At 40.3% G+C, this 25,000-nt stretch overlaps 1 protein-coding gene across 1 annotated transcript; it reads right to left on the reverse strand.

The window, feature by feature from the left end:
- Positions 1–420: 420 nt before the first annotated feature.
- On the reverse strand, positions 421–24,792 carry LOC109916892 (cysteine sulfinic acid decarboxylase; the record flags this gene model as incomplete). Its single annotated transcript, XM_048592588.1, has 7 exons — positions 421–489; positions 1,277–1,393; positions 3,597–3,651; positions 7,675–7,754; positions 12,700–12,815; positions 18,283–18,389; positions 24,702–24,792. Coding segments are annotated over 7 exons (635 nt in total), but the record flags the coding sequence as incomplete, so codon positions are not given.
- Positions 24,793–25,000: the final 208 nt, after the last annotated feature.

Consider the following 25,000-nt stretch of genomic DNA (forward strand, 5'->3'; position numbering starts at 1 on the left):
TATGGAAGGAAACCAGAGCAGGCGGAGGAATTTCATGTAGACATGGGGAGAATTTGTGAACTCCAAACAGACAGTCACCCGAGGGTGGAATCAAACCCAGGTCTTTGACACTGTGAGGCAGCAGTGCTAACCACTGAGCCACCGTGCCGCTCAACATGTAAGCATGTTGGGTTTAGCAGGGCAAAGAGGGCCAAAATGACTTTATTACTTTCAGTCACCTCAATTCCAAAAGCTCAAAAGTAGTTAACATCATAGAATTACTGCTGAAACTGATGTGCGCATGCATGCTTAAGACTGAGAGGGGATGAGGTGGTTTTCAGAGGGGGAGGGGTGGTTCTACCAGGAAGGATAACTCATGCAACTCATCTATTACAGAGTTCCATCATAAATTTTAGTACTGCCTGAATGTTCAAGTTGCATTTACCTGTGGATACCATTCAGGAGAGAACGATGTTTTCTGGATATCAATGCACCACCACCCCATGATGCCTGGAGAAAACCAATGATACACAGCACATTATAACATAGGCAATCGTAATGAAGGTAGAGACAGTGTGAAAAGTTACAACCTTGCACTCACTACCATAAATCTGTATTTTTATGAGTTCAGAGTACATACATATTATAATCTTAAAAACTGCTCAGCAACTCATACATTCTTAATAATTGAAGTGTTACTAAAATAGATGTCTATTGTTGAGGATTTTAAAGCTTTGAAGACATGTCTGCTCCTAGTGACCTTTATGATGGATTTTCCAGACATTTTCACTGCAACAGATTTTCTAAGTTTACTTTGTGGCCATATGACTTTGTATTTTCTATGCTGGTAAGGTTTTCAGACAGTAGAAAAAAGTACATAACTGAAAGCAGCTGGTATTACAATTCTTTGTAAATTCATTTTGTAGGAATTGAATGAGGTCAAGTCCAATTTCATAGGCACATACAGATTGGGAGAAAGCTGGTCCATAAAGCCTATTCTCTTCATTTGGTTGAAAAACATTAATTTCTTTTTCATACTTCCAAACTAAAAAACAAATACTCCAATAACATCTACACAATTCCAATGCTCCTTCTCAAATGAAATTTACCTCACATAAAAAAGCTTCTCCTTCTTTCTTTCCCCAAAACCTCATGTTATTTAAGTTGAAACGTTGACAGCCGTACAAGTAACAAAAGGGGAAATGACACATCTGTATCATGCTTACAAAAAAAAGGAAACAACATACATATGTTTGTCGATCTCCTAATTGTCAGTACAAATGCACTGGACACTCACATCAACGTGGAACCAGATCCCACGTGCTTCACAAATGTCTGCAATTTCATTTAAGGGGTCAAATGCTCCCAAAACTGTGGTTCCTGCAGTGGCAACGACTATAAAAGGCAAAGCCCCCTGTGGAGTGACCGCAAAGAGAAAAAACACATTCATTCAACATGTATTATCTGTGATAACCCGAAGAAAAAAGAAAGCCTTGCATTTACATGGTGCTTTAGAATGGCCTGTAAATTCCATCAAGGTTCACCATTGCTTTCCCACAATGAGTCTGGAAGTAGACAAGCAAAAATCATATGTTACCATGTTGCACAAGAGCCCCTTATTTCTCTAGGGATATCACTGCTCCCCGTAAGCACTATGTTGGGAAGTATTGGAGAACGCTTGCAGAACTTCAGATGCAAAATTTCTTCAAAATGCCTCAGAAACACATCTTGTATAATGAATTTAATTAGAACTGCATTGATCCTTCATGTCCAGACAAATGCAGCAATGATTGTTCATGCAGCGCAATCCCAAAAAGTGAACAGCATTGAGGTGAATCATAATATAACCAACTACAGTCATCTGGTAGTAGAGAATTTGAGTATCGCTGGGAAAAAAAGACAAATTTTGTTGAAGCTTTATATTGAGTACTCATCAGGACAGTTCATATGAATATCAATTCAAGAGAAAAACCAACATTTATACTGGGTCAGTACTGATTCATTAGCAAGTGGACACTGATTGGCAAAAGCATCACCTGTCATATTCCTGTGACTTGGGGAGACATTAGATGTAGGAATTTAAATGTTCAACCATTTGAAAATAAAAGATAAAAACTGGAATTGATATGAGTAAACAGATATCTGTGAATTGAACTCCAGTTAAGTGATGTATCATAGATGCTTACAGTACAGGAGGAGGCCATTTGGTCCATCACACTGATGCTGGACTCTTTGATAGATCTGTCCAGTATTTACCAGCACTTTCCCAAAAAGCCTGCAATTTTTCCCTTTTCACGAATTTTTCAATTCTGAATAACACTGAATTTTCTTCTACCACCTTTCTGGTAGTACATTCCAGATCATAACAACTGAATACACAATTAACAATGCTTTATCTTCCTCCAGATTTTTTTTAATGGCAGAGGTTTTAGCAACAAAGCTACTGGACATAATCTTCCCGTCCTACCAATCTGTCCGATCACCATAATTTCAACGTTGGCCCATTGAGACATTACAAATTGCTCATACCTATCATTGCAGATCCAAAATTCTTCTGCATTGATCAATCCTAAAGAGTAAGATCCCAGTTGATCCTTTTCATAGATGTTTCATGATCGTAATAGGAGCATATGACCAGGATTAGGCCATTTATCCCCTTGAGGTAAGGGAATGGCACTGAGCAGGGCTGCTGGAACAATTGTGCTGGCATCATAACATGCTAAGACCACAAGGAATAGGAACAGCAGTAGACCATTCAACCCCCCTGGAACCTGCTCCACCATTCAACAGGATCATGGCCGATCCAACATTCCTCGCATCGACTTTCCTGCCCTTTCCTCATAACTCTTGATTCCCCTGCCAATCAAGAAACTGTCTCAGCCTTAAATATACACAAGTACTCTGCCCCCACAGCTCTGTGGCAAGAAGTTCAAAGATTCACAATGCTGAGAGAAGAAATTCCTCCTCATCTCAGTCTTAAATCGGTGCCCCTTTATGCTGAGACTATGCCCTCTGGTCCTAGGCTCTCCCATGAGGGGAAACATCCTCACAGCACTTACCCTGTCAAGCCTCTTAAGAATTCTATATTTTTCCAGAAGGTCACCTTTCATTCTCTGAAACTCCAGTGAGTAGAGTCCCAACCTGTTTAGCTTTTGCTCATAAGACAATCCTTCCATACCAGGGATCATTCTAGTGAACCTTCTCTGAACTGCCTCCAATTAAATTATATGTTTTGTTAAATTAGGGATCAAAACGGCTCATAGTAATCCAACAGCAATTGGCAACAGTGAGGGAGGACACTGAACAGGACGATCGGTGGAGTCATACAGACTGTCCTTAGAAAAGAGTGACTTTGGGGGAAGGACGCGTCATGGGGAGACAGATCAGACAAAGAATTTCTTCAACTAGATGCAAACCACAGCCTTAGTACCATGTAAATGCTGTATTTAATTTTAACTTCCCTTCATGCCTGCAATGACCTGATGTAGGAATAATGAATCCCTACTTCATAATCTTTAAGTTGTCCATGTGTTCGAATCTTCTATTCCAAAAGAAATATTTAGAAATATTGCTTACAAGCAATGACTCAATTTATGTTAGATCATTATGTAACTCACTTCTTTCTTGGCTCTTTGGATTTCTTTCTCCAGCTCTTCTGGAATCATCTTTCCTCTGGAAAAAAAAACAAAGAATAACCGATATGAAGGGACACTACCACTATGCCACAAGAGCCCTCAAACAAAGAATGTGTGGGGGTTGGTGAAAGTAGAGACAGGTGGGTAGAATGGCTCCACAGTCCTCCTCCCAGTTATTAAACATACTAGTTGGAAAAAAACAGGAAGTGCACCTGCATATACACTAGAACAGAGCCCCTAAGTTTGCACAAACAAACAGGTTCATAAAGAAGTTGACCAGTTGATGCTGGGTCCTTTCTGCTCCAGAGAGTGCCAGGTGTGAAAATGGACCAAACATAGACTGTCACACTCACTGAAAATGGACCACCATAGATTGTCATTACCAGAAAAACTGGGCCAATCAGAAAATGTGGACAGGGCACAGTGAGAAGCAGTGACCCATTTTAGCATGGAGTTTCAGATAACAAGGCGTAGAGCTGGATGAACACAGCAGGCCAGGCAGCATCAGAGGAACAGGAAAGCTGACGTTTCGGGTCTGGACCCTTCTTCAGAAAGGTTCAGAGATCACAAGCAGTCTCTTGATCTCAGGCATGGCATATATGAGTCAGTTTATGCATGTGAATGGATTCCTCGTTAAGTACAAGTCAACTAAAAAGCATTTACCCTCATATGCAGCTCCTCCTAAAGCTTTCTTCACACATTAAAAACATGAGATGTTGCTTTACAAAAATATTGGCATTTTCCTATGCTGCTGTATCCCCGTTAAGAAGCCTCCACCACATAAAGCACGGAGAGGTTTCTAAACTATCTCCAAGTCTAGCAACAAAACCAAGCAATTACCAAAATGGTAAAGTAGAACTCTCTTGTACAAATAATCACTTTTACAACTTGATGGTTTCCGCTTCGATTTTGTTTTGGAATTTGAATGAGTTAACATAGCAAGAGCTCCTCACTTTGCTACAAATGTACTAAAACACTAAGATTAAAAAAAATTCTCCATATAACAGAAGAAGAAAAGTAATATGGAGATTGGGTGTGCATTTTGCTTTTTTTTGTAAACATGTAGGACATAAAAAGAGGTTTAATTGTGCAGCAGTGTTACCTTAAGGTGTTGGATTTATTTATCATATAAATGAGCTCTTAATTCAACCTCAATAAATATCAATCCACGCTCTTTTCGACAAAATATATTGCTCTTTCGATTCATGGATGGCTTACTTGCAAATGCTCTGTGTTTAAAATTGGCAAAGACCAATCATGCAGGAAGATAATTTGTTTTGAAAAGGAGGAGGAGACTGTTTTCATCTTCTGATACCTTTTTGTACAGGTCAAATAAAATTTCAACCACAACTGTTAAGAAAAGTCTTTTTTTTTGCTTAGCTATAGCTTTTATGCACCTGTGAATGCACTCAACTTGTACAAATTGTTGGTCAGAAATGGTTGTGGTTGAATACATAATGGAGATAAAAGTGGCTTTCATTTCTCATGTGACTGACTCTAAGAGCTGCACACCTGCGCTAAGAGGCATAAACAAAGGCCCAGTAAGGAGTACTGCAGCTGCTGTTTATGTCAGACAACAGTCTCACCAGAAATAACTTAGTGCACATGAAATCATTTGTACCTGATGCATATCAATATCGAATATATGTAAAAATAGCTAGCAGCTGTAGGAGTAGGATAATAAACCATAGGGACTAAACACAACTATCAAACCATTCTATTTTATATTTTTCTAGATTGACTAGAATAATCAAATCTACAATACATATGACATTTACTTTATTTTTGTTCTGATATAAAAAAAGTCAAATATATTCCAAAATCAGTCATAAATCATCATGTGATCAAAGTCCACTGCCACTGAAAATCAAGCAAGCAAGTAGGATTATGATATCTGTTGTCTTAATTTCAGACTTTTGTTTAGATTGGGTGGGAGGAGTTGCTCAATAATGTTTCCAAATAACAACCATTTAACAAAATAAGTTTCAACATTTTTACTCAAAATGCGTTAAAACACTGTTATGAAAATAATTAGGTCAGCAACCAAGACAGCAGCAAGAGACATTTTCAGCTGAACTCAAAATATCAAAGCCAGCAACTCAATAGTTCACTATCGACAATCTCTTTTCAAGTGTTCTAAATTATGCAACTTCAGTAACTTTTTGTTCTGTTATAATAAAAAGGGAGTGTGGCAGCCAATTTGAGCATAGCAAAGTAACACAACCAGCAATGAGATGATGATTGAATCAATTGTATTAGTGATATTTGTTAAAAGCTAATGTCCTGGACCTATCATCCCTTATTTGAAATACTGTGACAGGATTTATGTCCACATAAAAGAGGAAACAGGTTTAACGTCTGTTTGAAATAGATATTCCTTAAAAATAACTCTGAATGAAGCATTTGCACCATTTCTGAGTTGCAGAAGATTTACCATCTGACTTATTAAATCCAAAAAGTCAAAAGTTAAAAAGTGTGTACACCTACAATTAGTCAAATGACTTTATGGGGAGATGACAAGCAAAGCTTTTAACAGAGATAAGAGATTGGCTTTATTGTCTGAATTGCTGGACAAATTGTTTGAGGAGGTCCTATGCTAAAGATTGCCTAGTAACAGCCTTTGCACTGGGGTTGCTGTTGTTTCAGCATAGCTAGTTGGGTCAGGTGAAGAAAGACATCCAAATACCATCCCTTCTGAAAAGTCAACAGAAAGCCCTGAGGTAGAAGCAACTGCAAAGATTTCTCTCTCTTGGCTGAAATCTTGTGATAGCCTAATAAAGTCAAATGTCAGAATTTCCAACTGATTCTCCACTGAATTCAAATCACATTTGAAATTTCTTTGATTCCAAGATTGTCAGTATTTCAAACTCAGAAAATCAGTGGACAATGAGAAGTCTGTCCATTTTATCCTTTGAGCTTGGGCTCTTGGCCCACTGTGTTGTTTTCTCCTTTTCATTTTATTTAAAGCACATTAGCTTTTCATAGCAGTATTATATTGTCTGTTTTGTGAATGTGTGCGCTTGGACTTAAGGGGACATAGTTATTTACCAGTTTACCTATTGGGTTTTTTATGGATAGAAGGACAAAAAAAGGAAACTGACTACTTTGGTGATTAAATAAAACATTTGCACTTGTGGAGTCGTGGAGCTTGATTACCAGTGCATGCCTTCTGTTAAAGTCATAGCATCTTCATTATTACATTGGACTATGCAGTATGGAGTGATACTTGAACACATTGACTTTTGACACAGAATGAAGACTGGTTCCACTGAGCCATGGCTGACAGCTGAGTATGGCTATGCCTGGGCTAAGTATACATTCATTCTTTTGGCAAAAGCATATGTTAACTGTACTATGTCTGGGACAATCAAAGGTCTTTGGATCTATTATCCCCAGATCTCTTCAGTGGGGCCTTCCTTCCCCTTCTGTGTGAGACTTTTCCAGACTGATAACCTAGCGATAGAGATAGCAACAGATATTGATTGCCACGGGTAATTAATAATTCCCTTATTGTTTTGCCAAACTAATATCATTCATTGGTGAGTGAGCTAATATTAATAACGATGGCCATGAAATGAGATGATTGCAAAAGCCCAGCTGATTCAACAATGTCCTTCAATGAAGAGTATCTGCTATCCTTACTCGGTTTATCCTATATGTTACCTGAGACCACAGCAATGTGCTTGACTCTTAAGTGCTCTCTGAAATGGCCTAGCAAGCCACTCAGTTCTATCAAACTGTTACAAAAATATAACATGAATAAACAGGATAGAACATCCTGCATCAATCTACATCCCACAACAAAAGTGTAACTTGGTCATCTTCCATCTGCTCATTCCTGTTTTAACACTAAACAAGAAGCAGCATCTCATTTACAAACAAATGATGAAAATTTTTCATATCATGGAATATATTGCTGATGCTTGAGTTACCATGTTTAACCAGGAAACCTATTTGCATATACTGGCCTTAATGATAAGGGTGGACCAAGAATGCCAGGCACCATTAACTGTAATTAGCCCAACCATTCTATTCCAGTTTATACAGTAGTTTTTCTTACCTTTTGTCAGCTTTCACCATGTAGACATTTCGAATGCCAATTCCAAGGAAGGCAGCAGCTTTTTTCACAGAGTAGTGACTCTATGGAAAAGCAAAGACAGCTTAAATCATTTTGATCAACGTAGGCTACATCATATTGCTTCATGATTCAATTTTTAAGAGCCAGAACTGAAGTTCTTAAAAAGTGAAATAACATTTCTGCACCATATTCTTAAAAAATGCTGGAAATCTGAAGAAAATGTTGTGGGTGTAAGCATATGTAGTTTATAATGTCCCTTATCCTTATAGTGGATTCTACAAGAATAGGTTTGTCAATTACAAATACACAACCAGGAATGGCACTGTACTTAGGGTAACAATGCGTTCAAGAATCAAGCTAGGTTTTGTTTTGCATAGCAGGTGGAGTAAAAGTTGGATGCAGGGGTAAGAATAATAACTAGGTTATGGAAAAGCTCTCAGTCTGTTTCTCTTAAATTCTTTTCAACCATTTCAGAACTGTGGAACTTCTTATCTTCCTAACCTCCCATAAACTTCAGACAATTAAATCTTAAGTACTTCTTGATTAATCTTGTCCTCCAAACTCCTCTTTGCAATCTTGGTGGCATCAAGGATATGGAAATAGTACAGAAGAAATTCACTTAAGATGATATAAGGAGTGACAGATTTTATTTATGAGAAGTGACTAGAAAATCCGGCTTCCTTTTAATCACAAAGGTTTTCAGAAGGCCCAATATGAATGTTCAGAATTATAAAGTTTTTCATATGGCAAATTGGGAACTAAGTCTATTTCCATTGGTTGGTTAAGGAGAGGGCCCAAATTTAGATGAAGGGGCAGACTAGGAGGTTTGTTTCCCTTTCACAATGACCTGTTAGGAGATAGAATGTGTTACCAGAAATAATGGTGGATGCAGAGTCCATAATAGATTTTAAAAGAGAAGTGGATAATTATTTGAAGAAGAAACATTTAAATAGATGAATATGGAAAAGCGAATAGAATGAGGCCAACTCTTACAGAGAACCAATGCAGACATAATGGGCTGAATGACCTCCTTCCAGGCTGTAAGTTTATCTGTTTATAAGTTAAATACATCTAGGGCCATAGTCCTTTACATTTGTTTCTTAATAAAAATGTACTTTTGTCCCACGTTCTTAATACACGAGTGCCTGACCCTTTCACTGAATGGCAAGGTTATCTCAGCATTTGTATATGACTGTTCATTCATGAAGAAGACTAAATAATTTCCTGTGATGTTGTCATGCACAAAAGCACTTCCATATTGATTCCCTCTCTTTTTTTTTTCCCTTGTGCTTGGAAGTTTTCAACTGAGATCAATAAGATTTTTGTTAAGGGTATCAAATAAAATAGAGCTAAAAACAGATAAACAGAGTTGAGGATTAGTCATGATCCAATCAAATGGTGAAACAGGCTGGAAACACCAAACAGACTATTTCTGTTCCTAATGTTCCAATGTTGCTAGTTCAGATTCACCTTGGGTCAATTGGCTCGTGATTCCAAAAATGTATTTTTTTGGAAGAAGTGATTAACTAAGAAACAACAGGAATAAGTGAAAGTCAGGGTCAATATAACAAAGTAATACCAATTAGAAAAGTGCAGTTAGCATTAGCAAGTAAGTCACTAATATTCTTACATGAGCAAAATTAACATTTTTGTTTAAAAAGGGCACATGTAAGGGGCTCAAAAGAAGTTACGACTGAGCTCACACCCTTGATGCATTTCTCCTGTATTATGTGGAAAATTATGGAAGCTTCAGTACGTCCTGGTGAGCCCATGCAAATGAAGTACTGTGTATCCAGCTGCAATTACTGGCGCACTGCATTTCGGAGCTGGAACTGCTGCACGTGATTCCACTGTGAAACATCCGTGACGCTGAGAGTGTCGAGGGCAGCACAGTTAGTGAGGTGGTCACACCACAGGTAAAGACTCAATAGGCAGTAACAGCATGGGTGATCACCAGGCAGGTAGTTAAATTATCCCCTGTGACCAACCCCTTTCTAACAGAAATACCATTTTGGATACTGTTGGGGGAGATAACTGTGTAGGGGAAAGAAATGGTAGCCAACTTCACCATGGGATTGTATGCTGCACAAGAGAGGAGGAAGAAGAACAGCAGGGCAAGAGTGGTAGGAGATTCAATTGTAAGGGGTACAGATACCAATTCTGAAGCCACAAAATACATTCCAGGATTGCATGTTGCATCTCTTGGTGGTAGCGTAAGGAATGCCATGGAAAGGCTGGAGGGTATTCTGAAAGAGGAGGCCAGAGAGGCAGAGATTGTGGTATGTATTTGCACCAATGACACTGGTAGAAAAAGGGATTAGGTCCTGAAGGTGAATTTAGGGAGCTAGGAATTAGATTAAGGAGCAGGACCCAAAATCTCTGGATTACTTTTGGCGCCACATGTTAGACAGCATAGAAATAGGTGGTCAGTCCAGAAGAATGTATGGCTGGAGAGATGGTGCATAGGGAAGATCTTTAGGTTTCTTAGACATTTGTATCATTTCTGAGGGTGGTAGTTTGTAGCTGGAAGAGACCAATATCATTGCAGGAAGGTTTGCCAGTGTTACCAGGGACAGTTTAAACTAAATTGGCAGGAAGTGGGTTGAGAGAAGGTTCAGCAGCGGGAGATGAACAGCCAAAATTTAAAAAGAACAAGGGAGTCAATGAGGGTGTCAAGTATAGGACAGTGAGAGCACAAGGATGTTTGGCAACATTGGATGGTACTTATTTTAATGCAAGAAGTCTGACTAAAGATAGATGGGTTGAGGGTCCAAATTATAACATCCGGGTATCTTGTAATTGCTATCACTGAAACCTGATTGAGAGGGGATTGCAGTTCAATATTCCAGGATATAGGGTAGGGGGTGTCACGATGTTGATCAGGGAATCAATTACAGTAGAAAGGAGAGATGAGATCTCAGAAGGCTCCTCAAGTGAAGTCATATGGGTAGAACTTGAAGATCAAAATGGAGCAATCAGATTGCTGGGAGTGTAGGTCCCCAAACATTCCAGGAGAAATACAACAGCAGATAATGTAGTAGGGGATTTCAACTTACCCAATGTTAATCATAGTGTGAAAGGTTTAGAGGGAACGGAATTCTTAAAATGCATCCAGGAGAGTTTTCTTTAAGCCAGTATGTAGGGAGCCCTACAGGAGAGATAATTAGGGAAAGAGTAGGCCCCATTAACAATCATAATGGTAATTTGTGTGTGGAACCAAAGGATGTAAATAGGGTTCTAAATGAATACTTTGTCTTGGTGTTGACTGACAACTGAGACAATGTTGTTATAGGGAGAAGGATGACAATATACTTAAAGAAATGAACATAGACAGAGAGGAGGTTCTGAGCAGTCTGGCAGGGTTAAAAGTAGATAAATATTTATGACCAGATGTAATGCAACCTAGGCTGTTGAGTGAGGCAAGGGAGGAAATAGCACCAGTGTTGGCAATAATTTTCAATTCCTCTCTGGCCAAGGTGAGGTTCCAGAGGAATGGAGGACAGCCAAGAAGAGATAAACCTGGAAACTACAGGATAGTCAGTTTAACCTCAGTGGTGCAGAAACTATCAAATGCAAAAATCTGCATTTGGAGAGGAAGGGATTAATCAAGAACAGTCAATGTGTTTTTATTAAGGACAGCGCAAATTTTTCAAAGCGATTACTACGTTTGTAGATGAGGGCAATATACTTTACGTGGTCTACTTGGGACTTCAGCAACATTTTTGATAATATCCTACATGGAAGACTGATAGTGAAGGTAAGAGTCTATGGGAACTAAGGAAATTTGGCAAGTTGGATCTAGAATTGGCTGAGTGTCAGGAAACCTGTGTCCAGTGGGGTTCTGCAGGGAGCAGTGTTGGGCCTTGGTGTTTGTGATATAAATGATTTAAACTTGCATATTGGAGGGTTGATCAGTAGGTTCACAGATGATATGAAAATTGGTAATTAGTGGGGAGGATAGCCTTAGCGTAGAAGAGGATATAGACGGGCTTATCAGATGGGCTGATCAATGGAAAATGGAATTCAATCTAGATAAACGCGAGGTGATGCACTTGGGCAGGACAAACAAGGCAAGTGAATAGATATGAATGGTAGGATCCTGAGGATCAGAGGGACACTGATGTGCATCTCCAACCGTCCATTAAGGTTGCAGGACAGGTCGATAAAGTGGTTAAAGAGGCATATAAGATACTTGCCTTTATAATCCAAGACATAGAATTTAAGAGCAGGGAGGTTACACTGAAACTGTATAAAAAGTTGGTTAGGCCACAGTTAATACGGTGTGCAGTTCTGGAAGCCACATTATAGGAGAGATGTGATTGCATTAGAGAGGGCACAGAGAAGGTTTACCAGTATGTTGCCTGGGTTGGAGAGTTTTAATTATTAAGAGAGATTGGATAGATTGGGGTGGTTTTCCTTAGAGGACAAGCAACTGAGGGGGACATGATTGAGATGCATAAAGTTATGAGGGACATAAATAGGGTAGACAGGAATAAACTTCCCCTTGACAGAGGGATCAATGACCGTGGGACATAGATTTAAGGTAAGGGGCAGAAGGTTTAGAGGGGATGTAAGGAAAGATTCTCTGGTGATAATCTGAAACTCACTACCTGTAAGGATGGTAGAGACAGAAACCCTCATAACATTTAAGAAGTATTTAGATGTACACTTATGATGCCAAGGCATACAAGGCTATGGATCAAGTGCTAGAAAACAGGATTAGAATAGTTAGGTGGCTGTCTTTAACTGGCGCAGACGTGATGGGCCAAAGGGCCCTTTTCTCTGCTGTGGACCTCTATGGCTCTGTGGCTTCTATGCTCCCCCTCCCCTATCACCCCAACCCCCACCTCACCCCACCTACCAAACAACTTAACTCATTCTCTGTGTACTTTTTTTCAATAAACTGGAGTAAGTGACTCCAATGTTCCTAGAATGCTAATGCCAACATAATCCATCAAGACCACTTAATACAGGCAATTTCAAAGGATTCTAATGTGTACAACCTACCTCCTCAGATGTGAACATTGCCAAAGGGGGCGAACCTGAAAGCCCAGTCTCCTTTAACTCTGGACAGCACTTGTACCGGGCTAAATTTACAGCATACATATTAGAAACAGAGCCCCCTGTTTAGGATGAAGATGATGAAAAATCATTATTTGACTGGAAAATTATATATTAGAAAAATAACTCTACATAAACTGTGTGGCAAGACATAGATACAGGATACTATTGCACCCGGTACAGGCATTGGTATCACTCAGTAATACACTCCAGCTGTGCAGCCAACTGAACTAACAATTGATAGCCACTGTTACAACTCTTCATATGTAAGTGACACTCTTTACCTACAGACTGAATTTTTTAAAACAATTCATTCATTCATGGGACTGAGAATTGATGGCTAAACCAGCACTAATTGCCCATTGTCCTAAGGAAGGTGGTACTGAGCTACCTTCTTCAATCACCGTTTCACACAGTGAAAGTATAATACCATTAAGGCCAAAACATTCCTTTATAAATTGAAGAGAAACAAAAATGCTTTCAAAACACCACTTCTGGTATAATACCCAAAACACTACTTATATAATACTCACTAGCAATTCTGTATCTAACACCTCAATAGGTTTAAGTCACTTGAGATTCAATTGTTATACTGTAACTAGCTTCTTCCTGGGAGTTTCCATACATTTGAACTTCAATGTACTCAGCTTAAACACTCACTTCTGGATCTTTATCTTGTCTGGAAACAACACCAACTCTTCACTCTAAAGATCTAACTCACTGTATCCTTCCCTTCTTAGCCTGCTGCTTCTCAGTGCCACGGACCTGGGTTTGATACCAGCTTCATGGGCTTGTGTGGAGTTTGCAGTTCTCGCCGTGTCTGTGTGGGTTTCCTCCCACAGCCCAAAGATAGGCAGGTTAGGTGGATTGACCAAAATAAAAATTGTCCTCTGTAATGTCCAGGAATGTGTGGGTTTGGTGGATTAGTCAATGGTAAAAACCCTACATGGGGGTTAAGGGGATAGGATGAGTCTGGTTGAGATGCTCTTTGGAGGGTCGGTGTAGTCTTGACAGGCTGAATGACCTCTTTCTGCATTTTAGGGACTCTAATGATATGTCACTAATGATTTAAGAGTGGACATGCACATATATAAAAGGCAGATAATATCTGTGGAACAAGGAAATTGTCAAGTTATCTAAATGCCCCAAAGAAAATCTGCCATTTTTACCTGGTTGAGTCTAAATGTGACTCCAGACCCACAGAATTGTGGTTACCTTTTACCTACCCACTAAAATGGCCTAGCAAGCCACTCAGTTGAAAGGCAATTGGGATGAGGCAAAAATGCTGGTGTTGCCAGCAACATCCACATTGCACTAAAGAATAAAGAAATAAAAAAGGTATTTGCACAGATTTCAATATAGTTAATGGGTTTTTGTCAATGACAATTTCTAAAAATATATACATACATATACTGGGCTGTGTAGTAGATACTAAAAGCTTTATTTTCTTTTATCTCAGATTGGCTCCATGGTTGATATTGGATGAATTTGCATGGTGAGTGTGAGGGCAAAGGGTGATGGAGGATATGCGTCAGAACAAGTTGACCCTGTTGGTATAGGAACTATAAGAGGTCATGGTGTTGAGTATAAGGATATAGGTTGGCATGGAGGGTATGGGGGCAATGGAGGGATTGAATACAAGTGCATGGGTTAGCATGAAGAGTATGGGATGGGTACATAGGCACAGATTGACATGGAGGCTATGAAGGGTTATGTGTTAGGTATAGGGAATGCAGTTGCATGGGTTGGCATGGATTGGCATGGTTAGCATGTGTTGAGTGTGTAGTTTTGAAGTTTGAGTGTTGTTTTATGTTTCATTCTTTTTAAAATTTGGACAGGGCAGGAGCCTTGAGGCAGGCCTTCCACCGAGTCACCTCCATACCTGGCATCGACCTCACTACTTACTGGGTCGCCCACCCTGACTTCTAACACACCATTTTTAAGCCAAAAGTCATATGCCCAGACAGCCATTTCTAAAAGTCAAGTTTGTGGAGCCAGGAATCGTCTTGACCCTGCACACCTAACTTGCAGACAAAAATCCAAGCGATAGTCAGAAGTAGGAAGATGGCTAACCACAGCACAACAGCACGCAGACCTACAGACTGGCAGAAGATAAAGTCAAATTCCTCATTAGATTACAGTCAATAAAGTGATTTGTTTGACGTTCTGGAACAAATTCTCATACATGGGCTGATCAAGGTTATTTAGATAAAGGAGATTTTAATCAACTGTGCTGCACTTGACAAACAGATATAGCATTTAGCTTTGAACCTGGTTTTCTAATGCCACAAATTCATCAGGAGATAATAGACAAACTGAGATCAATTTAAAGCTAATTGCCATTGATGTTGTCTTTAGATTCACAGCTGATGTAAATCCTGGGATAGTAGGAACTGCCGATGCTGGAGAAGGGTCTCGAACCGAAACTTCAGCTTTCCTGCTCCTCTGATGCTCCTTGGCCTGCTGTGTTCATCCAGCTCTACATGATGTAAATCCTGATTTCTTTTTCAATTGAGGATGATTTGATACAAAATGTTGGCTAAGATTTGTTTTCTTCATGCTCTCTTGTGATTCATACCTAACTGTATAATTCAGAGATTACCCTGTTCTATCACATTTAGGTCCAAAGTGGATGGCTTCATGTTTACCTACACTGAAATCAATTTGCCATAATTCTGACTATTCACTTAATTAGCAATATCTTTACAATTTTATACTTTCATCTACTCAACTTACAAATCTGCGTGTTTTGTATTTAATAAGATAGGAATCCGCAAATCCACTATGTTCTTAATAAGGGCTTATATGGTACAGCAGTAGTGACCCCTACCTCCTGACCAGACAGAAAACAAAAGTGCTGGAGATTACAGCAGGTCAGGCAGCATCCATGGAGAGAGGGCTTGCTCCAGCAACTTTTGTTTTCAGTACAGATTCCAGCATCTGCAATTATTTGCTCCTGACCAGACAGCCTGGGTTTGAGTCCAACGTACCCTAGAGGTGCATCATAACATGTCCAAACAGATTGATTAAAAATAATTAAATTGTTATTTGGTACATTGTTGCCATCTCAACTACTCAGCCAAATTTTCCTTCCAACCCTCCCTCCTATGGCCTCTCAACTTATGTACTTGCTCAACAGTTTCAAGAACTTTTACACGGACTTCAAGGAGAGACAATGGCCTGACAGTATTATCACTAGACTTCAGGTTCTTGCGAAGATTTGTAGCTTGGGTTGTGGGTGAGGTTGGTTATAGTTCAGATGTTTCGTCACCACGCTAGGTAACATCATCAGTGCAGCCTCCGATGAAGCAATGTTGTTCTACTCAGCTTGGTATTTATATGATCCAGTCTGTGGAGGTGTTTTGTGTCATTTCTGGTTCTTTTTCACAAGAGTTTGTATATGGGGTCTAATTCCACATGTTTATTGGTTGCATTATGGGTGGAGAACCAGGCCTATAGGAATTCCCATTTGTGTCAATGGTTGGCTTGAGCTGCGAAGGTCACGTCATCCCAGTTAAATTGACGGCCTTCGTTGTCCAAGTGTATTGAAATGAGGGAAAGTTCATCATGTCGTTTTGCTGCTAGCTGATGTTCACGTATCCTAATGGCTAGTTTCCTTCCTGTCTGGCTGATGTAATGTAACTTGCCAAAGAAACACTGGCCACATTACTAGGGGAAACAGTAATGCCAACCGACAGCTCCATCAGCGAGGACAATAAACGCAGACTACTGGACCTATGCCTAACCACACACTTCACCTTTAATGGTCAAGTATACGAACAGATTAGTGGCACACCTATGGGGTCGCCCATCTCAGGACTTATTGCACAGGCAGTCAAGCAAAGATTGGAACGCACGACCCTCCCCCGCATACAGCCAAAACTGTGAATATGATACTTGAACGACACATTTGTCATCATTAAATGAACTAAGTTAGAAGAGACACACCACTTCATCAGCAACATATTCACCGGGATCAAATTCACAAGATCGAACCTCCCAGCTTAGCGAACTTACCAACATTGACAACCAGCACTCGAGCTACAAATCTTCACTCAAACCCTTCACAAGAGAAGAGGAAAACAACAATCAACTTCCATTCCTAGACGTCAGGGTAGAACAAATGACAAATGGGGAAATTCCAAACCACAGGATACAGGAAGGCAACTCTACTGACCAATTCCACAGCAATCAACCCAGCGGCCACAAACTAAGCTGTGTTGGGACACTGTTCAAACCAGCCGCAACCCACTGCAACACACCTGAACTTCACAAGAAGGAGGAAGAGCATCTGTACAAGATCTTCGCTATCAATGGATACCCCACCAACTTCATCCGCAGATGCCTACTAGATAGACAGCACCAAGAGGACACAACACACCCTAATACACTGGCCACACTACCATATGTCAAGAATGTATCGGAACTGACAATGAGACTCCTACAAACACTAGGAATCAGGATAGCACACAAACCCACAGCCACACTACGATAAAGCAAGGAACAAAGACCCCATACACATGACATGTAGGACTGACATTGTGTACAAAATACCATGCAAGAACTGCCAAAAACATTACATCGGTCAGGCAGGAAAGAAACTAGCTATCAGGATACACGAACACTAGCTAGCAGCAAAACGACACAACAAACTTTCCCTCATTTCAGTACACTCGGACAATGAAGCCCATCAATTTAACTGGGAAGACATGACCATTGCAGCTCAGGCCAACCATACACACACTCGGGAATTCCTAGAGGCCTGGTTCTCCGCCCATAATGCAATCGATAAACATGTGGAATTAAACTCCAAATACAAACCCTTGCAAAAAAGAACCGCAAATGACACAAAACACCTCAACAGACCGGATCATATAAATACTAAGCGGAGTAGAACAACATTGCTTCATCGGAGGCTGCGCTGATGATGTTACCTAGCATGGTGATAAAACGTCTGAACTGCAACCAGCCAGCTCAACAAGCAAGCCAACAACCTATCGCTAGACTATTAATCCTGGAACCCAGGGTTCAAATCCTGCTGCGACAGATGGTGGAATTTGAATTTTTTTAAAAATCTGTAAATAAAAGTCTAATGATGACCACAAAACTATTGTGGATAGTTGGAAAAACCTTTAGGGAAGGAAACTGCTATCCTTACCTGGTCTGGCCTATATGTGACTCCAGATCCACAGTGGTTGACTCAGACTGCTCGCTGGGTAATTAGGGATGGGCAATAAATGCTGGCCTAGCCATCAACGCCTTCTTCCCATGAATGAATGAAACAAAACTTGAATACTTGAAATTTCAAAGCAAAATCTCATGCAAAAAGCCAGCACAGCCACAATGAGCTGAACATCAGCCTTCTGTGCATGTGTAATAAATGAAAAGCACAACAAATAAAGTTGTCATCTACTTTAAAGGCTGCAAATCAAAATAATCACGGCAGGCAGTGATCACATGCCTTGGAAAGATTAACGGCAGGGTACTTATTTCAGTCAAGTTGAAATACTGGAATGATTTGTTTGTTACCAGGGCTGAAGATACCATCTCCTTCTGTCCAGCCTATAAGCTCCCTCATCTTCTTTAAAACTACTTCCTCCATGAGAACAAAGACTGGTGCAACCTCATAAGTGTAGCTATTGTGAAGAAAATAAACAGTGAGATAAACCAGAAAGGAAAAGCTTTCATTTCCACAGCATCTTTCACAATAGGTCACAGCAATTTGTCGCCAAACAAGTGCAATTCCATTGCAATGTGAGACAGCATGTCATCAGCAAATATAAACCCAATGGAGTCAGCCTTGATACTACTCACATATAATAGCAAGAAGCAAGGTCAGAGAAAGAAAGCCACCTGCAATAGGATCTATTGCTAACTCATTAGTAAACATAATGCCAGTACTAACTGCCATATTGTACCATATCCAGATGAATTGGTTTCAACTAATTTCTGTAGCTTCTGTCACAACTGAAAATTAAGATCAGGCAAGTGTAAATCTGGTCTTTATCCAGCTACTATCCTGGTGAAAAATGGATATGAGGATGGAATAAGTGTGACTTTTAATATCCATGTTTAAATGTATATATACCTATAGAAGAATTCTACAAAAGAGTTAGTTCCCACGATCAGGACTACAATCATCTCCGTGTGGGAATTTTTCACCCAACTAAGCTCTGATGAAAAGTCACAGACCTGAAACATTAACTTGTTTTATTCTGCCATCAGATACTGCCTGACCTGCTATTTCCAGTACTTTCTGGTTTTATGTCATAAAGATGAGGCCAGGTAAAAGGATATAAGCTCTAAAAACAATGTTTACATAAACTTTTACTTCTGAGGATTAACCAATAACAAAGTGATTGTTGACTGAACTAAATTTACCAATGGCTTTTTAGAGGGAATGAGTTTGTCTCTCATATTGCATTGAACTCCAGGGATCATAATATTATTTGCTTGTTATGTAAAATTATGGGCCCAATGTTTCCCAGCCCTGTTCAATTTAAGACAAAACATCCATTACTGCAGAGTTAGATTCGATGTCTTCCTCCATTTACAGATGTCTCTCGGATAGCCTGATGTTACAGTTTACAGGTTTTAAAGTTAATTGCTCCCCCTATTGTCCATAAATGTCTGTGAGCAGATTGATATATATTTTCTTCCTCCTTTTTTAAGAACAGTGAGGGTACATTTCCCCGAGTTTTCTGCTCATGAGCTTAGACTTATCATGGACTTTAACTGCAGTAAAGTTAAACCAGAAATGTCGTGTATTTCATGCTCTCTTAGATCTGGGGGGAAATCTCACAACATTAGCACACTACAATCTCCATTTAAAGAAGTTATAGAACCAAAACAAATAGACAATTTATTCAATTATTAATTCTTTAAATATAAAATACAGTCCTTGCTTTCAAGTTAGAATTCAAAAGTCCAAAGTTGTAGCTGGCGAATTGGAATTCCTTCTGGGGCGTGAGTACATTTGCTAGCCAGGAGTTGAGGAGTTGTGGGAAATTTGTTCTCTTAAAATTTCCCCTTGAAAGTCTTCTGAGAAGGCTTTTCTGAAATGTCACTTCTGTTCCACTGTTTTGACAAAAGAGGTTTTTACTTGCATAGTGAACAAATACAAGTTGGTGGCTGTTTATTTCATAGGCGAAAGGATTTTTCTTTGTAGCTTAGAGTCAGGGCCTTTTATTTTGTCATCAGATATATAATGGAGCAATGCTGATCTGTTAACTACGTTGAAACTGTATAGTTGAAAAGTCAGTTGGGTTCCACATTGTGGAAGTCATGTGACCAAACCTACCGGAAGAGGACAAGCATTTAGCATCAAGACAAAGGCTGGCATTGCAGACAGCCAACTGTAAATGGCCCACCTGAGTGGTAAAGCAGAAAGTCACTAATAGTCATATAGCTTGGAAACAGGCCCTTTGGCCCAACTCATCCATGCTGACCAGGTCACCTAAACTGAACTTGTCCCATTTACCTGCAACAAAAGCTGAAGTTGCTGGCAAAGCTTAGCAGGTCCGGCAGCATCTATGAAGAAAATAAAATCAGAGTTAACGTTTCAGGTCCAGTGACCCTTCCTTAGAACTGATGGTAGCTGGGAAAATATCAGTTAACATTGCAGAAAATAGGGAGGGGGAGGGGCTAGGGAGGAAACGATAGGATAGAGCTCAAAGAGACAGAAGAGCAGTTGGATAGATAAAGGAGTTGATAATGATCTGGTTAGGAGGGTAAATAGCTGTTAATGGGGACTGTCAGTGTTTAACAATAGGTAGGGTGTAATGGCTGGCTATTTGACAACAAGGCCTGGTGTGTGGTGTAGAGGTCTAGCACAGGGGAGAATTTAGGCCCTAAAATTATTGAACTTGATATTGAGTCCAGAGGGCTGCAGGGCCCCCAAATGGAGAACAAGGTGTTGTTCTTCTAGCTTGCACTGAGCTTCGCTGGAATACTGCAGTAAGCCATTGACAGGGATGTTGAATAGGGAACAGGGTGGTGTGTTAAAATGGCGGGCAACTGGAAGCTCAAGGTTTTTTTTGCGAGCAGAACATGGATGTCCTGCAAAGCGGTCACCCAGTCTATGTTTCATTTCCCCAATGTAGAGGAGACCACATTGTGAGCAGCGAATGCAGTAGACGAGATTCCGGGAAGTGCACGTGAAGTATTGTTTCACCTGGAAGGTACGTTTGAGCCCTTGGATACTGGGGAGGGAGGACGTAAATGGGCAGGTGTTGCACCTTCACCAATTGTAGGGGAAGGTGCTATGGGGGGTGGTGTTGGTAGTGAAGGAAGAGTGGACCAGAGTGTCCCGGAGGGAACAGTCCCTTCAGAAGGTGGAAAAGGGAGGGGAGGGGAATATGTGTCTGGTGGTGGCATCTCGCTGGAGGTGGAGGAAATGGCATCTGATGTTCTTCCAGATGTGGATGCTGGTGGGATGGCAGGGCAGGACAAGGAGAACCCTATCGCTGTTGCAGGAGGGAAGAGAGGGGATGAGGGCGGAAGTGTGGGAGATAGGTCAGACCAGGTGCAACACTTCACCTGTACTTCCCAGAATCTAGTCTATTGCATTCACTGCTTACAATGTGGTCTCCTCTACATTGGGGAAACAAAGCTTAGACTGAATGACCGCTTCGCAGAACATCTATGTTCTGCTCACAAAACAAAACCACAAGCTTTCAGTTGCCTGCCATTTTAACACATCACCCTGCTCCCTGGCCAACATCTCTGTCTCTGGCTTGCTGTAGCGTTCAGTGAAGCTCAACGCAAACTGGAAGAACAACGCCTCATTTTCTGCTTGGGGACCCTGCAGCCCTCTGGACTCAATAAGTTGAGTTGAATAATTTTCAGGCCAAAACTCCCCCATGTCCTAGCCCCCTAACCCAAACACCAGGTCTTGTCATCACATAGCCTGCCATTGCACACTACCTATTGTTAGTCACTAACAATTCCCATTAACAGCTATTCACCCTCCCAGCCTGATCGTTATCAACTCCTTTGTCTATCCAACTGCTCCTCTCTTTTCAGGCTCTATCCTTTATCCTATCATTTACTCCTTACCCCATCCCCTCCCTATTTTCTGCAATATAAACCAAAGTTTTCCCAGCAAACATCAGTTCTGAAGAAGGGTCACTGGACCTGAAACGTTAACTCTGATTTTTTTCTTCACAGATGCTGCCAGACCTCCTAAACTTTCCTAGCAACTTCTGTTTTTGTTCCCGATTTACAGCATCTGCAGTTCTTTCATTTCCCATTTACCTGTGTTCGGCTAACATCACTCTAAACTTTCCTCTCAATATACCTTATTGAAAGCGTGTAATTTGCAATTCTATTGTCCAAGGGTTATTTTTCATGGAGATAATACTCTCTTTGCCAGACAGTAACACAGCACTTAACATTCCAGATCGTCAGGTGGTAGCTGAGTGTTGATTGTCTGGATGTCATTGACTTTGGAAAAGTGTTCAGAATATTGTTAAGTCCAATCACATGTTTACAGTACCCATCTTTTAAAAACAATCACTATAATGATAAATATTGATGTACCAATGGAGTTTCCTCAAATTGAGACATTTGGGAAACCTATAGAAGGCTGATAATGTTTTTTGCAGTGGCTGCTAACCATTGGAAATGGAAGATTGGAACCAATCAGCTTCGATCAAGCTTCTTCTTTCTGTGATCTGCATTGCGTAAGTTAAGCAACAATTGTCAGACCAGGGGTATCAGCACAGAAAACCTGGATGGTACTCCTTATTGCTGAAGATGTTTAATGAGGTACAGTAGGGAATCATGTTTTTGGCACACAGGATACACTATACTTTTTTACAACTTCACACTAAAACCATGCATCCTTAATTTTCAACTCAATTGCCTTTGAGATATGTGTTAGTCCTGAACAATAGTTACATTTCTATGTCTTTGAACACTCAGCATTTCAGTTTTTGTATTCATTGACAAGATATGTGCATACCTGGCTAAGCCAGCAATTGTTGCCTGTTCTCAAGAAAGGTGGCTGTGTGCTACTTGCTTGAACCACTTGGAGTGTAAGGACACCCACAGTGCTGCTAGAAATGGAATCCCAGGATTTTGAACCAGTGACACAGTGAAGGAACAATGATATAGCTCCAAGTCAGAATGGTGTGAGACTTGGAGAGTAACTTGTAGATGCCAATGTTCCCATGCATCCATTGTCCTTTATCCTACTAAATGATAGCAATTGCAGGTCTACAGGTTGCAGTTAAAGGATCGTTGATGAGTTGGTGCAATTAGTTCTGTAGATGGTATCCACTGCTGCAACTGTGCATTTGTAACAGAAGGAGTGAATGTTTAAGATGGCAGATGGTGTACCAATCAAGTGGGCTACTCTGTCATACATTATGTCAAGCTCCTTAAGTGTTGTGGGTCTACAGTCACCCAGATAAGTAGAGATTGCACTATCACATTCCTGACGTGTGCCTTGTAGATGGTGGACAGGCATTGGGGAGTTAGGGGTAAATTATTCACTGCTGAATTCCAAGCTTCTGACTTGCTCCTGTAGCCACAGGTTTACTAACCTATGGGGTGGCACGGTGGTTCAGTGGTTAGCACTGCTGCTTCACAGCTCCAGGGACCCGGGTTTGATTCCACCCTTGAGTGACTGTCTGTGTGGAGTTTGCACATTCTCCCCGTGTCTGCGTGGGTTTCCTCCAGGTGCTGCGGTTTCCTCCCACAGTCCAAAGATGTGCAGGTTAGGTGAATTGGCTATGCTAAATTGCCCATAGTGTTCAGGGATGTGTAGATTATAGGGGGATGGGTCTGGGTGGGATGCTGTGAGGGTCGGTGTGGACTTGTTGGGCCGAAGGGCCTGTTTCACACTGTAGGGACTCTATGATCTAAGAGATCGTGCCAAAGATCTTCCCCGCTGGTTATCATTCAACAAGCGCTCTATAGTTTGAATGAAGGAGTGTGTTTGAAACGCTGACTGTGCACGAGGACAAACTTTGCTATTATTAGTTGCTAGTTAATGTATTCAAGTGGAACTGGAAACCCCTGCAATACTGTTGATATTTTGGGAAGCATTTCAGCCAGAAGACAAAAATATATTTGCTAATCCAGGCAGAGGCTATAGTGTACACACCAGTCTATAACATTGGCTCCAGGAATTCTAAACATCTATGCAAGAATCACACATCTGTCACACTTACGTTGAGATTGCACAAAGTATGAAGTATTATAGGTAGCACTGAATGGCTGAGCATTACACTTGTTACTTATCAACAAGTATTACATTTTGTACTCATAGTGAGTTTTATATTGGAACTTTGTGCACTGTCTCCAATTATCTAACATCTCTTTAAGTTCCTACATTGTTCCATCATTCTTTTTGACTTGCTGGATGCCATTTTTACCTCAGTTGTGGGTAAAAATCATGAGGAATAGGTGCAATTTTTATCTATCCTGTTTGTTGAGAAATTGACGGGATAGGCTGCAATATTGGTTATACACTCTGCCCAATTTTACTCCCCATTGTAGCCAATACGGAATATTGGGTAGGGTTTAAAACCAGTGATCTACTGGGTGTGGTCAGTTTCTCGCCCTGCACAGTAGGTTAATATTGTTTCCAGTGGATCCATATACTTAAAAATACTCAGAAATAGCAAAACAAACTCCCTAGAGCTGTGACAATGTTTGATAGAAGATATCTGAATGTCCAAACAATCTCTGGACCAAGGAAAAGAGAAATCAATAGAATGCTTAACACTATAAAATCCTTATGCATAACCCAGCTGTCAACATAAGTGGAAATAGAAGATGACCAAATAGGAATCACCCTACATTCTTGTTCTTGCTGGGGTACTTTGGGGAAACCAAACAAAAAAAGAAAAAATAAAACTAAGTAAAAAAGGAGCATATTCACTATAATCGACTATGCAAGAATAGAACTATGCAATAGAAGCATTCCAAAAACTACTCACATGCTTGGATTGAGGGCTTCCGTGATAAAGCGGGCTACAAGAGAATAATGATCCATCCCAGCATATAGTTGGTTATAGAATCTTGGATGGCCTGCAAAAACAAAACAAAGCAAACAATATTGCTCATGGATTTGGATTCAATGGTTCTTTCCCCTTTTTGCTGTTGATGATGGTTAGAAGAAGAGCAGGTTACTTTAAATATAGACATTCTAACATTGTACCCTAAAAACGTAGAAGAACCAGTTCTGATCTCTCTTGAGATTGCTTCCTCTTGACAGCATACTGTGTCATAACGACAG

Source organism: Rhincodon typus, unplaced genomic scaffold (assembly GCF_021869965.1).
Source record: "Rhincodon typus isolate 14 unplaced genomic scaffold, sRhiTyp1.1 hic_rhity00001491, whole genome shotgun sequence".
Classification (NCBI taxonomy): domain Eukaryota; kingdom Metazoa; phylum Chordata; class Chondrichthyes; order Orectolobiformes; family Rhincodontidae; genus Rhincodon; species Rhincodon typus.